The sequence below is a fragment of the Anopheles aquasalis genome, chromosome 3, assembly GCF_943734665.1.
Source record: "Anopheles aquasalis chromosome 3, idAnoAquaMG_Q_19, whole genome shotgun sequence".
Classification (NCBI taxonomy): domain Eukaryota; kingdom Metazoa; phylum Arthropoda; class Insecta; order Diptera; family Culicidae; genus Anopheles; species Anopheles aquasalis.
The window spans coordinates 21967209-21981595 of record NC_064878.1 but is presented as its reverse complement, the minus strand read 5'-3'; the positions used below and the strand labels follow the sequence as shown (position 1 = coordinate 21981595).

At 48.5% G+C, this 14387-nt stretch overlaps 2 protein-coding genes across 2 annotated transcripts in view; one reads left to right on the top strand and one right to left on the bottom strand.

The window, feature by feature from the left end:
* LOC126577387 (Ig-like and fibronectin type-III domain-containing protein 1) overlaps positions 1-14387 on the bottom strand; it is a 101469-nt gene that overhangs the window by 3106 nt on the left and 83976 nt on the right. The window contains exons 8-15 of the mRNA XM_050238973.1: positions 7643-7777; positions 6134-7066; positions 2263-3392; positions 1654-2112; positions 1318-1564; positions 1068-1246; positions 501-997; positions 1-432 (exon numbers count right to left, since the gene is read on the bottom strand). The exon at positions 1-432 is cut by the window's left edge and continues 16 nt beyond it. Of these exons, the coding sequence (XP_050094930.1) occupies positions 1-432; positions 501-997; positions 1068-1246; positions 1318-1564; positions 1654-2112; positions 2263-3392; positions 6134-7066; positions 7643-7777 (4012 nt within the window). The remainder of the gene's footprint in view (positions 433-500; positions 998-1067; positions 1247-1317; positions 1565-1653; positions 2113-2262; positions 3393-6133; positions 7067-7642; positions 7778-14387) is intronic.
* The window catches only part of LOC126577391 (glutamine--fructose-6-phosphate aminotransferase [isomerizing] 2-like), a 67709-nt gene that overhangs the window by 29530 nt on the left and 23792 nt on the right, over positions 1-14387 (top strand). The window lies entirely within an intron of this gene.

The following is a 14387-nucleotide window of genomic DNA, read 5'->3' as shown; positions in this document are numbered from 1 at the left end:
TTCATCTCGCGCAGATAGCTCGGATTCTCGAACGCAACGCCCCCATTCGCCTGCTTCTGGCCAAACTTTCGTCGCTTAACGATGAAGATCGCCGCAATGGCCAGTACGATCGCGAGCAGCCCCGCAATAATCCCACTCACCACACCCGCATTCGAGGTGTGCGAAGCGCTGGTAATATGATGATCACCAAGCGTGAAGCGCAACGGTTCCGACAGCACACTGGCCCCCAGATGGTTCCCGGCCTTGATCACCAGCTCGTACATGACGTTCGGCTTCAGGCCCTCCAGCTTGATGCTCGTCTCTTTGGCGTCCAGCCGGCTCGTCGCCAGCCCATTGATCACGTTCGACAGATTATCGCTCACCGGCTCCAGATCGTGCCAGAACACCCGGTAACCCTCGACGGTCGCAGGATTCTTGGTCGGTGGATCCCACCTGCATCGAGGTAACAATCGAGATGAGCTTTCCAGGAACACATTCCATTTCCCATTGTGTTTTCTCACCTGATAAGAACCTCCTCATCGCTCATCACCTGCACCTTCAGGTTCTGCGGTGGTCCCGGTAGCCGATCGCGGTTCTCCTGGAAACAACCAACGATCGTGCGCGTATGCGTCAACGCACAGATCCCTGGCGGTGTGATCGGTTCCCCACGGCACCAGTTCAAACACCGCCGCGGTACATCCTTCGAAGCACAGCATCCACGATGATCCGAACCATCGGCCGCACAGCGCATCAACTTATCGAAGTCCACAATACACTCCGGTCGATCAATCACACTCTCAATGTCAATGTAGAACGAACACGCACTCATACAGCTCGCCGAAACGTTCTGCGATGCACAACACTCGGAAATGTTGGAAGAGGCGGCCGTATTCCGGATCCGTACCGATACGGCACGGGTCGAGGAACCGAGCGCGTTCTCGGCGTGACAGAAGTAATCCCCTACGTCCTGCGCACCGAGCTTGTTGATCGTCAGTGTCATCACGTACAGTGAGTTGTCCTGCGAGTGGAGATCATGAAGTGGCATGAAGTGGAATCGACAAACGACAAGAGCGCGCACTCAAACTCACATCAACATCATTCTTCATCGACATATCGTAGTTACCGCCCTGGATCACCGGGACACGTCCATCGTGATCACGCCAGAACATCGTCTTCGGGATGGGCCTTGCCCGGACCGTACACTTGAGATCTACGGACTCGCCAACCGACGCCACCGTAATACCTGATGCTTGAATTCTTGGCGCAACTGTAATGGCGTTGAATACAGGTTCTGTAAAGACTTCTGTTGGACACCTTCTTGGCCACTCCTTTACTTACAGCTGATGTTAACTTTCTTGGCAGCCTGCATCGGTATCCCGTAACCATTGTCGGCGTAACACGAAATGTGCTCCATATCCGTCGTCACGTTGTGGATCACCGTGATCATATGGCGTGACGTATCCTGCCGCACCAAATGCCCCCCCACGTACAGTGAGATCGTGGGCGCCGGATTACCCATCGCTAGGCAAAGGATCGTCATCGAACCACCCTCGGAGATGATATCCGATGGATGTACCGTCGGTGGCTGAGAGTCAGAACGGTACAAATCATGATGAACCAAGTTCGAGGCGCTCCGCGGCCAGGAAAAAACATCCGACACAACGTTCTACTTACGTCCACGTACGCTGGCAGGGCCGGATCGGTCCAGGCTACGAGCGTTTCCGAGGGAAGACTCGTTCCCTTCGCACCGATCGCCACCACGTACACGATGTGCTGCGTGTTGGGAAGCAGATTGTTGATCCGTACCCACAGCAACCGCGTATCGATGACGGTGTAATTGTTGGCCACCTTGTGGATCACGCGATAGGTGATGGACTCGTGCGGGTGTGAGAACTCGGGCGGTTGCCATGACACCGTTATCCAGGTGGCACTGTGTGCCGATACGGACAGTGAGTGTGGTGGTGACGGTGCCCCGTACACGGTGCTGGCCGACTCGGTACGGGAAGTGTTGATCAGTAGCATCGACGAGGGCAACGACGTGCCGTACTCGCCCCGGGCCACTACCGTGATGCGATAGAGGGCTTTCGGTTCAAGGTCTTTCAGCTCGATGTCCGTTTCCGTGGTGTTTAGTTCCTGACCCAGAGAGAGAGAGAGAGAGAGTGAGAGAGAGACAGCGAGAGAGGCAGGTAAGAAATTGACCGATAACAACAGACGGAACTGGAACTGGTAGCGACATCTCTCCGGGGGCGATCGCTTCCTCCTCCCTCACACAACTTGACTTACGTGTTCCAGCTTGATCACCGTCTCGTACATGGTCATGTTGTTGACCTTGCCGTACTGCACGAGATAGCCGAGGGGCCGGTTGTCCGTACTGGTGTTGTTGTTGTTGTTGTTACTGTTGCTGTTCGGTTCCGTCTCCGTCTCCGTCGGTACCCAGGCCAACGAGATGGACGTGTTGGTGACGGAGGTGACGTGCAAATCCTCGACCGGTGCCGGTATGTGGCCGATACCTTCCTCAAAACACTGGATTATGTTACCGGCGTACGGTAGACAGTCGGTCGGTGAACTGGTGATCACTCCACGGCACAACGATTGACACTTCGGTGGCACGGCCCGTCGGGCACAGCACGAGGTGTGATCACGGCCACCGGCACTACACCGTACGATCGTACCGATCTGCCCGCGGCACGTATTTCCGAGCTTCTGAATGTCCGACATCTTGGCGTCGTAGCTGCAGAGCGGTGCACACTGGGGCAACAGTCCGGATGCGTGGCAACAGGCCGAGATGTTGTAGTGTGTGCCCTGCGGCACATCCATCGAGGTGTCGCGCTTCGTTTGGAAGACGAGCCGTGGTGAAGGGCCACCTTTACCGTGGGCATTAACCGCTACGACGAACGCTTCGTAGTAAGTGGCGGCTTCCAGGTCTTCTACGATCACCGGTGCTTGATCTTTTTCCATCACCGTGTAGTCTTCACCGCTGCCCAGCTTGCGGAAGTGCAGATGGTACGCGGTTACCGTGTCTGGAAGGATCTTTGGGGGTTTCCATTCGAGCACTACGAAGTGGCTGGCGATTAGGGGGGCTTTCAGTTTCGAGGGAGGACCGGACAGTACACCGTAACCCTGCAGCAGGCAACTGCTGTACTCGGACATGTACTGCAGACACTTGAAGTAGTTGAAGTTGATGGCTTTGACGGTGCCGGAGCAGAACGAGAGGCAACCTTCGGGGATGCCACGGCTTTTGCAGCACGGCGTGTGGTCGATGTTGTTGGCGAGGCATGCGAAGGTGATGTTGGCCCACGGGGCGCAAACCATTAGGTCGGGGACTTCGGTGAAGTCTGCCTTCACCGGGTCGCACATCTTGTCCAGGCAGGTCCGGTGGGTGATGCCCTTCTTCATGCAGCAGCCGCGGACATCTGGAAATGAGAGGAGCAGAAGAGGGACATGGGGTAGGCAACACATACGAATGAGTTTTGCACTGATTATGAGTTCAGAACTTCAAACAAAGCTGTTGCAGCGACTCTCCTGAATCATTTACTATTTTTTGATATGATTGTTCGTAAATGTTTATGATATTCAATCTAAAATAGTTTTAAAAAATTGTAAAACCATGCGGAAACAGTCCAAATGTGATAGATTGTCCATAAATATATTTTTCACCTTTAGATTGAAACAATGACACTGTTAATACTTTCAGAAACAACAAGCCGATAGCAAAAGAATACTGAGCAAAAAAAGAAAGGAAAGTAACAAAAGCAGATTTGCAAATTTCGATCAATAGCCAGTAAATCAAAAGACAAAAATACAAAAAAGGGAATTTGAAATCAGTCACTAATTTTAGTCAATTGTTGTCGAAAACATCTACGAAAAAAAGTGATAAGACAGCATAATAACAACGAGAAGTAAAAGAAACAAACTAATGACATCATTCCACTGTCAATCAATCGCAATAAAGCTGACAGTTCAGTTCATAAATTACTGAAATACTTTTCTACCGCCCGCTGGTCTCTTCCAGAAGTACATGAACCCAACGAATGCGTTCCTAATTGGAGTTCCGCGAAAAACAAAAAAATCCCCCAATATGATGGTGATGGTTCTTCGTGAGCGAAAGCAAATGAAGAAGCAGAACATCGTAAACATTAGCCTAAGCTCGTCCTGGCCAGAGTGGCCTGGCTGGCTTGGTTTGAAAGTTGAATTGACGTAACAACCGCGGGGCGGGACGGGGAGCGCATTCGGACCGGATGTGGCGACCTCGGCACGCAAAACTTTCGACATCCTCGCGCCAAATAATGGGCGCAAAGTAATTGAAATATAAATTGATCTCCGGCGGCGTTCACCGGGGGCTGGCCGAGGTGGCATCGAGTCGTGCCGTTGTGCGGAAGTATTTTTCATTTGTTGCCCTCGCTCGCTGGATGTCCGAGAGTCGTGCAATCGTTTCGAGCACTGGCAGGAAGGCGCGACAAATGGATAAATAATCGATTCCGGAGTTATTCCGAGTGTACGGAAGTGTCCATCGCATCACGCACCCCGGGTTGCTGATGGTGTTTTGACAGGCCCATCGCCATCATCCATCCTTTCCGTGATCGCGCATCATCGCGGCTCGGTTTCGGGGGAAAAGTGAAGAGTCCAAAAACTGGGATTGACTTTGATTTGATGGGTTTCGTGGTCGTGGATGGAGGTGATGATGACCGTCTGACTGACCAACCGAAATTTACGATGACAGTCACTCCGAGATACACCGAGAGCATCCCGGGGTGGTCTCTGCTTCTGCTTCAGCGCTTCCATCTCAATTAGTGTGCGTGTGGGTGGGTGCCGTGTGCGCGTGCCGTTGGATCCAGAACATGAATCAGCCATTAGCTACCACACCGTATAGGCGGTCGATTGCAGGCGTTCCCGATTGTCGGTCATGGTGTGAATGGTTTTCCGGGAAAGTGCGTGCGCTCGGACCGGACGTTTGGCATGAATTCGCTTCTTTTTTTTTTTGGGTGGAGTGAAAGGACGAACGCTTTTCTTGGAATCTTTTCCCTTGGTCTGATGCTTGGCTTTTGAAATATTAAAGTCGGAATATTGGATCAACGTTTCGGTGGAAAAATATCTAGCAAAAAATTTTGTCATCGTAGCTTGAAAAGCGGCAATAAGATTGAACAACTTTTGGAAGATCATAAATAGATACTTTCTTTTGGTCGAAAAATGATACGTCGAATCGCTGGAGCCAAATTGAATTTTCAGGAAATGGGGTTTTCCGAGTTGAATGGCTAGGAAATGGAGGAATATTTACGGAAAAAGTATAGTAGTCATAATCTGTATATTTAAGCGAATTAATGCTTAAATAGGGCATGTAAAAATGATCTTATGCAATAATTCTCATTCATATTTGCTATCAAGCACGACTAAATATCAATATGATCTTCTATACCATCTGGAGCAGGGGTCTGAAACTCTCAAACGCCAAATTATTTTTGTGCGGCCTGCGGCCAATTAAGTTTATGTTCCATGTAATTTTGATTTATGCATATGCTGGAATTGAAGTTTGGACACATCTGCAATGACAGAGTAGTGTTCGAAAAATTGAACGAAGAAACATTTTTTCAACATTGCAACATTCACCACATAATGGAGTTTGATATCCTTGGGTTATTTAGCGATTTAAATTTCTTTTACCACCTCTTGAAAATAAGCAATTTGATTGGTGTAGATATTTGTGTTTTTTACCTAAATTTCGATTACAAATGTGCAAATTTTACCGGCTACCTGGCGCCTCCATTACCGTATTTCGGCAACGGAGCTACATCATTTCGTTTCCCCGGTTGGGTTTAGGTGGGAAAAAGTAAATTTTTGAATAAATAAAGTCATGCACCTCCAAATTATGTGATGAAATAGCCCGCGGCTGATTAATACTTTAAATTGCGGCCCGAATGCTAATATGAGTTTGAGGTGTGCCTTAGGAATGTAGATAGCATTCGCTCAGAACTCAGAAGAAACAGATTGTCAACTGAAGTATCAAGCTTTAAAACTGAATCAAGGAAGTGATTGTCGCATCAAGTCTCAAGGCAGCCTTTTCCAAGAATTGCGTCCTCTGTCGTGCACTTGCTAAATAATAGACTACATACGCCAATACACCAATGACCGCAGCTCCCCAATATCTCCCCCAACCTACCTGGCAGCACCGGTACGACGGCAACGCTGGTCTGCTTACTGGCCGCACCACCTTCCAGCGTCAACGCCCGGATCCGTGTGCTCGGCAAACTGGAACCATGGTCATTAATGGCCGTCACCGTGACAGTGTACATAGTGAACGGTGACAGATCCGATAGGACGGCGCTCTTCTGACCCGCCGGCACCTGCAGCACCTTACTCGTCAACATCGGTTCCGCCTGTTTCGCTGCCTCCGTTTCGTTCGCCAGATAGTCCTGATCGAACGAGTGCAGCATGACGGCTTCAACGCGGTACGTGGTCACACTGGCTGCCAGCTTCTCCGGTGCAGACCAGCTCACCTGCAGTGACCGCTCGGTCAACGGTTCCACGGCAACCGACTGCGGTTCCGATGGAAGGCGCGGAATATTATCCAGAATGCACTGTAACCCCGGCAGTGTGTGCTGTACGCAGGAGACGCGTGACTTGAGCAGATCCGTAAAGGGGGTGTACTCGCCACGGCACATATCCTGGCAAAGATCCGGAATGCCTTTCTCCACACAACACGGCACATGGTTACGACCGTCCGCCATACAGCGCACGATGCCGGGGAAATCTTTCTCGCACATCTCCGGCTCCACGCCGGCCGATCCGTCGAGAATGTTGTGCAGCACACAGAAACCCATACACCCACTGGACACATTGTTGGCCACGCAGCAGTCGGTGAAATCGTGCGTCACCAGCGGGACACCGTCCGCGCTGACCTCTTCCTCCGAGTCGGTGTACGCATCGAACGACGACGAATCACCGCCATCCTCGTCGGACGTGGCGGCCGCACCTGTTTCCGGTGATGGCGGTGGTGACGAACCGGCGGACGACGTTGGCGTGGTTGTCGTCACCGTCGTAGCATTACGAGCCGTCCCGGAAGCCGTCGCTCCCTTCTTCTTTGGTTGGCGCACTGTAAACAAATAGAGTGGGGGATTAGTGAGCGGAGGGGTGGAAGGAAGGCTACCGGAAATCCGGCCGCCTGCGGGAGGAAATCAGTTTTAATGGAAAAAGTTGTCGGGTGTGCGTTGGCGAATCCGGGGCGACGTCGGCCATTACCATCATGTCGCGCGGTTGATTGTGGCACAACACGAAACACGCGAGACACCGCGCGCGAGAAAACTTTATCCTTTGTAAAGGGGGAACTATCGTGATAGGCAGCTCCTCGCACTACTGTACTGCCATGTCAAGCCCTTCGTGATAGTGTTTTTGTGCAATTCACGTCTCCGTCTTCGTTGTTGTTGTTTGTTGTCTGTTGTCTGTTTCCGAGAGCAACCGTGGAGCATAAACTTAGATGAACGTTGAACGTCACCGGTTCCTTGGATTATTAATTCTTCAAAATGGCCGCGAGAAGATCCCGCGGATTCGAGCTGAGCGTCGACCGACTTAAAATTAATCCAACGCAATAACATTATATCCTTGTCGTATCTACGATAGGAGGGAGGATTGGTGACTACTACTACTACTACTAGTGCCGCTAGTGCTTTACCTGTCAGTGGATGGAAGCTCCGAACAATCGGGTCACTGTTCACCTCGCACACGTACACGTCCGAGTCGTTGAGGCGTGTCTCTTTAATTAGCAGCACCCAAACGTCCCCACCGAGCGGTGTGCGGCCTGAAGGAGCTGTGGAGTAGAGGGAAATGCAATCTTCGTTAGTGTATCCTGGCTCGGATGGTTTAGACCCTTGTGCAGGGCCCCTGTGCCCCGAATAGAGCATTGCGAACGGTGCGAGTGTAACATTGCTCCTCTGTCACCGATCCGACCCGGGAGTGGTGCCAGCAGGAATGTGCTTTCGTCGCGGAAATCTTCGTGGAATGAAAAATGGAAATTGCAGACGGTTGTCGAGGATTCCGTGCGCTGGACGGAGAACGTGGTCGTAGAATATTGTCAGAGCGCAGAGAGGAATTTTGATTGAAATGTTACTCCCCCCCCCCCTTGGTACATTTGCTGCATTTCTGCTTTCATAATGAGCCTTTTTACCAGGCGGAAGGTTTAGCGAGAACGATGCAGAGTGAGTGGGAAATGTTTCTGGAATGGTATTAAATTCGGAAAACTTGTGGCTCAAGTACTTAGGTTTTCTCTGTTGTTGTTGTTGGCTAGTCAAGTTAAAAAAGAGTCAAAAGACGGTCTTTCGACCGAATCTTTCTGCTATTAGATGAGTTTTACTAAAATGCATCATGAAGATGTTGCAATCTTTTTGCCATATTTCTACGTTTTATAAATGTTTAGGTTCATGCCGTTTATGAACTTTTAGCATGCAGATAAAGGAATCGCCAATTCTGTTTCCTTATGTGGTGTACTTAGACTAGCTCCCAAGTTCATCTAGTCAGTATCATAATGAATAGTTTTTTTGTTGTTTAATCATATTTATTCTTCACAGGATATTCTAGTTATCCCATTTATTCTCATTTCAAGTTTTATTTTTCCAAGAGTCTAATATTTTTAAAGATTCATTCGGTTCAGTAAAAGCTTATCTTTAACATTTTTTTGTGGAGAAACCATTCAACTTAATTTATCTAAGTGAATGCCATATTGAACTACTGCTACTAAAAAATATTTGCTTCTATTTTAGGGAAGACTAATTAAAAACTTCAGCATTTCGAAGTTAAAAAAGTGGTCCCACTGTAATTGATCAATGATCAAACCTGGTTCGTCGCTTAAACGGGCAAGTCTTTTGATTCGGTCCAAAAACGGCTCATTTTTAACGATTTGTTTGTAGAAAACTATCTACCTGTATATGTTTTCGTAAATGCCATTATAATGAACAACTTTTCAAGATTATTTGGTCGTACTTTGGGGACGATTGATTAAAAACTACATCCACGCAGGCATGCACCTTTATGTATTGAGCGTTGTATGAAACGCGGATTTTCAAAAATTTATAACATTGTCAGTTTTCCATCGATTGGTTCAAAACTTTTACACAGTACTCTTGAAAGAAACTTATTTCTCGCTAGTTATTCCTCGCTAGTTAAAGAGAACAACATATTACTCGCTAGTTAAAGAGAATTGGCCACGAGAATGACGCAGAAGATTTGGCACCCTGGGGATAATTTCGTTCTACTTTTTGGCTCGCAAACGTCTCGTAGCAAAAAGTGTTTGCTAATCCTTACCTCACGATTAAATTCTGTAACTGATGCAAAAAATCCCCTAAACCAACAGGTGCAACAACACGCGGTCGTCCAGCACAAGTCTCCGTAAACATCGCGCATGAAAAATTACCCTCACATCACACGCAACTCGCCCAATCTCCACCGAAGCACGCACTGAAGTGGAATACCGAATATTAAACCATCCTTTATCTCGTCTCCAGGAAACCATCCAGCTCAGCCAACAAAAAAAAAACGGATCACTCTGCAATCATCAAAAGGTACGAGAATCGCTCACCGACGACGGTTTCGGGTGAACTGCAAAAGATACAATGTTTCGGGGATTCGCGAGTACTAGGAAGAAGGTAAACAATGCGCACAGTTACTGTGCCCTATCGTATCCAGAACGTGCCAGCAATGGGGATTGTGAAAAATGAGTTTCCGTTCGTGTCGACTGAACTCCGTCAGTAAATTCGGGAACAGCGAGACGGGAGAGCAACCGTTCAGCACCATTCCACACCATCGGGTGTCAGTCGGCAAGGCAACCGGAATTCTGAAATGTGGCCGTACCACCGAAACACGATACCGCATGTAGCAGATAATTTCATTTATGTTGCTTCCGACGCGCACATGAAATTAAAACCAATACAGAAAGAGAGAGAGAGGGAGACACACGCAGAACCGCACAGAGAACAAGAGAAAAACCACCGAAGCAACTCGGCACTAGAATCGCCGATCAGGCGCACCACGAGAAAATGGTGGGGTGAAGAAAACAAATAAATAAAACGCGAAAACTGTCGTTCAACTGTGCCCACCCACACATGATCTCTGTGTGTTGGCGGAGGCCGCTTCAAACATCAAAAGGCTGCTGGCGAAATTCAACTTTCACTTTTGGCCCCTTCCCCGGCCCTTCTCCGCAGCTAGGCCAGAGAGCGAGTTGCTCGGAGGAAAATTAAAGATCCGAGACGTCTCCACACCCATGCGCTTTCTCTACCTTTTACGGGGTGGAGAAGAAGGGACCTTAACTCCTAGACGAAAGAGGAATGGAAAGCTCCCGTTTCCCCCCTCATGGCTTCCGGTAATGGGTTGTTGCAAAAGCAATCGCACCGTAGAACGAACGATGTCCAGGCACACATACACTCATGGGAGTCGGTGTAGCAAAGGTTCGTGAGACCCGGGAGCAGCCTAGGGCACCACACATTTTCACTCCGTTTCACAGTGGCCGGGGGTTGGCCGGAGTAGCGTGGCTGAAAAGTGATTTCGTTTGAAGTGTCTGACGTGTTTCCGGAAACCATGTAGCCCACCGTGCCGTGAACACTGTTGGGTTTGCGATTTACCGACCAGCAGACGGAGGAGGACTTGGGCTTGGAGTTGGCATTTCGTGCCACGGCGCTGGGAGTCTCCGGTAGTTCCCATACGGTCGGTAGTGGAAAATAATTAGCGATTCTTGTGCTTTGAACAGACACGGCGCCGGCCATCATCCAGGTGTTACAATGTGTACGGGTGCACATCATGGCTTCTTCGAGGACTTTTTGCAGACCGAGGACCAAGGACCATGGCGTTGCATGGTTGCAGAACCATTTTAATCACCTGTGGGCCTGTGGTGCATTGCTTTCTGCAGCACGTTTCTTCGCTGCGTTCACTGTTCCCTTTGCGTTCCGGTTTACCAGCACCTGTGACTTGTCTGCGGTGTGGCTTTATGGCAGGAATGGAATTGGAACAGCATTTAAGGGGCAGCATTTCGCTGAAGAGCAGCTAAACGGTACGTGGTACACTTCGTGGTCCATTTGTAGCACGTTCCTTTTGCAGTGCAACGTTGTAGCGTCTTTTGCTCACAAAAGTAAATACTAAAATACTAGAACGAAGCGCTACTAACACCCTGAGCACGGAAAATCATCCCACAGCCCTTGAGCGGTTGGATAGCGATTGAAATGTTCAAGAACTCAATTCATACAGAAGGGCAGATGAATGATGAACTTCGATTGCATTCGAGATGAAGAAGGAAACGGTTGTCCCATAAGATCGGCAATAAAAATGCTTCCACCCTGTGACCACACTGTCCCCAGCAACTACCGATAACCGATAGCCACTAAGGGATAGCAAAGAAAAAGGAATTTCTACAAAGCTGCCACGCTACTGGCGATGGTGTCGCGGTGGCGATGATTTACGATATAGCGTCCTGGCGGTCTACTTCGCAGTGCTGCTGCTCTTTTGCTGCTCCGGATGACGCTCCGCTTCTGTCCACACGATTGCCGCTTCGACGTCGTCGTTGTCGTCGCTAGGACGGGAAATTGCACTTCGTTCGCCTTGGTAACCGCCGAGCCGGAAACTGGACAAATCGCCCGTTCATCCGTTCGTCTGTGCGTCGTCTGTCCCTCTGTCCGTTTCGCCCGAAAGGACATTGAGAGGAAATTCGTTTCCAGCTCGCCGACACCACACTGATGGTTGAAGCCGGGCTGCGGAAGCTGCCGAGGACTCTTTGATGTTCTCTGTTCCCTTTTGAGAAAGGGCCACCGAGCGTGCCAGCACCAGCGAGCGGTGAAGTGACTGATGAATGATTCGCCGCCACCGCCAGCAAAAAGGGCGTCAAGTGGACATGCCGTACCAGGGTCGGTTTCACTCTTCATTTTCGCTTGAGTTGAGAGAGTGGCGATGCGATGCCTTGGGCCAGGCCAGCGATCCGATGAGGAAGAAAGCGCGCGCAGCAAAGAAAAGCGGAATGCAACAGTCGGTTTGGACAGCCGCTACGATAGAAGTGTGGTATTGCATTCTGGTTGGCTGTGTGCAGTGCTGATGGTTGGAACTGTTACTGATGTCTTCAAGTTAATGGTGAGATAACGGCATTCCGACTCGTTTCTTAAATTGATTAAAGTTCTTCCTTCTTATTGCATGCAGTTGAAGAAGTCTCTGGCTTTTGTTGTTAAATGTTGTGTAGAATGAAAGCAAAATCGCTTAAGGGTTAAGCACTTAAGGACAAATTGCTGATATTTTATTTTAAACAATTATGCATAACTCGTTTTTGTAAGCAAAATCGTGAACAGCTTCATTTTTTCAACTTCAAAAATCTGCCAAAATTGGATACATTGGAAATTCAACAAAAACTTAATGGGGGTATTTAGATAATCTTATAATCTATCAAAAGAATATCGATTTGTATTTTTCTGATGACCCATCACTCAGCCACGATGGGCAACGTAAAAAGTACCTTTTCGAAAACACGTCTTTCTAAATTTGATGCCATGGATGAAGTTTTTAATAAATCTTCCCCAAAATAGAATCAAATATTCTTGAGTTGTACTTTAATATGACATTTACTTGAGAAAGTTTAGTTAAACGGTTTCTTCGCAAGAAATTGCCAATAAATTAGCCTCTTTATACCAGAATCAACCCTAGCGCCCCTTCAAATGCTCTCCATATATTTTGCATCCTACAATACTAATTACCAAATCACAATTTTCTGAATGACATCCTGACAATCGCATGCTGTCCTGAACTATTTATTAAATTTGTCGAACGACCACATCAGAACACTATACAGTACTATCTCATTAGTGAAGTGCTTCATATCTACTGATACTAAACGGGAAAATACACCAGTAGACAATATCAGTTATAGTGATAGGGTTTGTATGGTTTTGAACTCATAGATTTATCATGAGTCAACACTAAACAGTCATTAGATGATTAGTTAATCGAACAGCATCAAACAGATAGCTTTGATGAAAGTTTTATCAACTAATCCATCAATTTACCCAACTTGTAGCTATCTGCTTGATGATAAATGAAGCAAAATTCCATAAAATTAACCAATAAATAGATAGCTTATCCTACATTAGATTAACATTCCTGATCAACGAGCGAGATTCTGTTTTATGAATCTTGTTCAAAAGATGTTTGAAGAACAGTAGTGACCGCAGCATATGTCCCGTTTTCCCCCTGACTTCAACATTGTTCTCGCACATTGCGAGAGTAATTTCCCTCGCAACGAATGACACCAAACCACAACCAATAACTTCTTGTGTGTCTCATTGTCACCGCGTTTCGCCGGCGTCTTATTGCCAAATAAGTCTCCGTCGGTAGCCATCCTTTCCATCCTCCCTAACGATTCCCATTAGGAGGGCACTTCGGCTAAGCGCCAGCCGGCGTCCGGGAAAATCCAAATAAATCGCATCTTCTGCCACCAGCCTCGCGGGGCACTATAGTGGCAGCCGAAACCGAAACAGCCCATCGGTGCGTATCGGTTTATGGAATAGTTTCACCCGAACCGTTCACCGCACGCATACACCAAACAGTTAAATTGCTTTCAGATGGGTTAAGAGACCGAGAGGAGCTAGCGATGTGTGGCCATTTTGTGGACCGTGTGGGCCGAAGGCTTTTAGCATGGGCCCTAGAACATAATCGCTCCTGAGGCTGGAAGTATCTCCAACTTTGGCGCTCACTCGCTCGCTTGCTCGCTCTCGGTCGCTAATAAGTGAACGTAGCATAAATTACTCGAAACTTTCTAATTAAAATTAGGAAAGATTGTTATCGTGCTCGAGCGACACCAACACAGTGTCGACGGTTTGGAGTGCTGTTTGGCGTTGGAACCCGGGCGCGACCCCATTTTAAATTCAATTGTTTTCACTTTATTTACTCTTTAAGCGAGTGTTGTTTGTGCCCGTCGGGGCTCACCATGGTGATGATGTTGGCGATGATGATCCTGGTGCTCCAGACCGAGGCCGGGGACCGTGGCAAAAAGGGAAGAGGGAAGTCTAATGAAGGAAACGTGTTGGCACCGTATTGGTGGTCGCTGACGACGGTAAGGAAGGAAGCAGCAATCTGCCTCTTAAGCAAAACCGGACGACGGAACGAACGGTACGGTTCCTTGGTCCCTGGAATGTGGCCAACATACCTCTCTACATTCACTGGCAACACTTCGCGACGTCGCACACCGCTGCTGACGCTAGGGATGCCAGGGACATCCTGGGGCCTTCAACCTCCCGAGTAAAAAAAGAATGACGAGTCTGCGCTACCTTTGTGTACCCCCTTTTTACGGCACATTCCAAAGCGACCCGCCCCGTGGAAGAGGTGCACAAGGAATGTCTTTGAATCCGGCGAAGCGCACCGAGCGGACGCGTGTTCGCTCGCCATTTTCCTCCCCCACC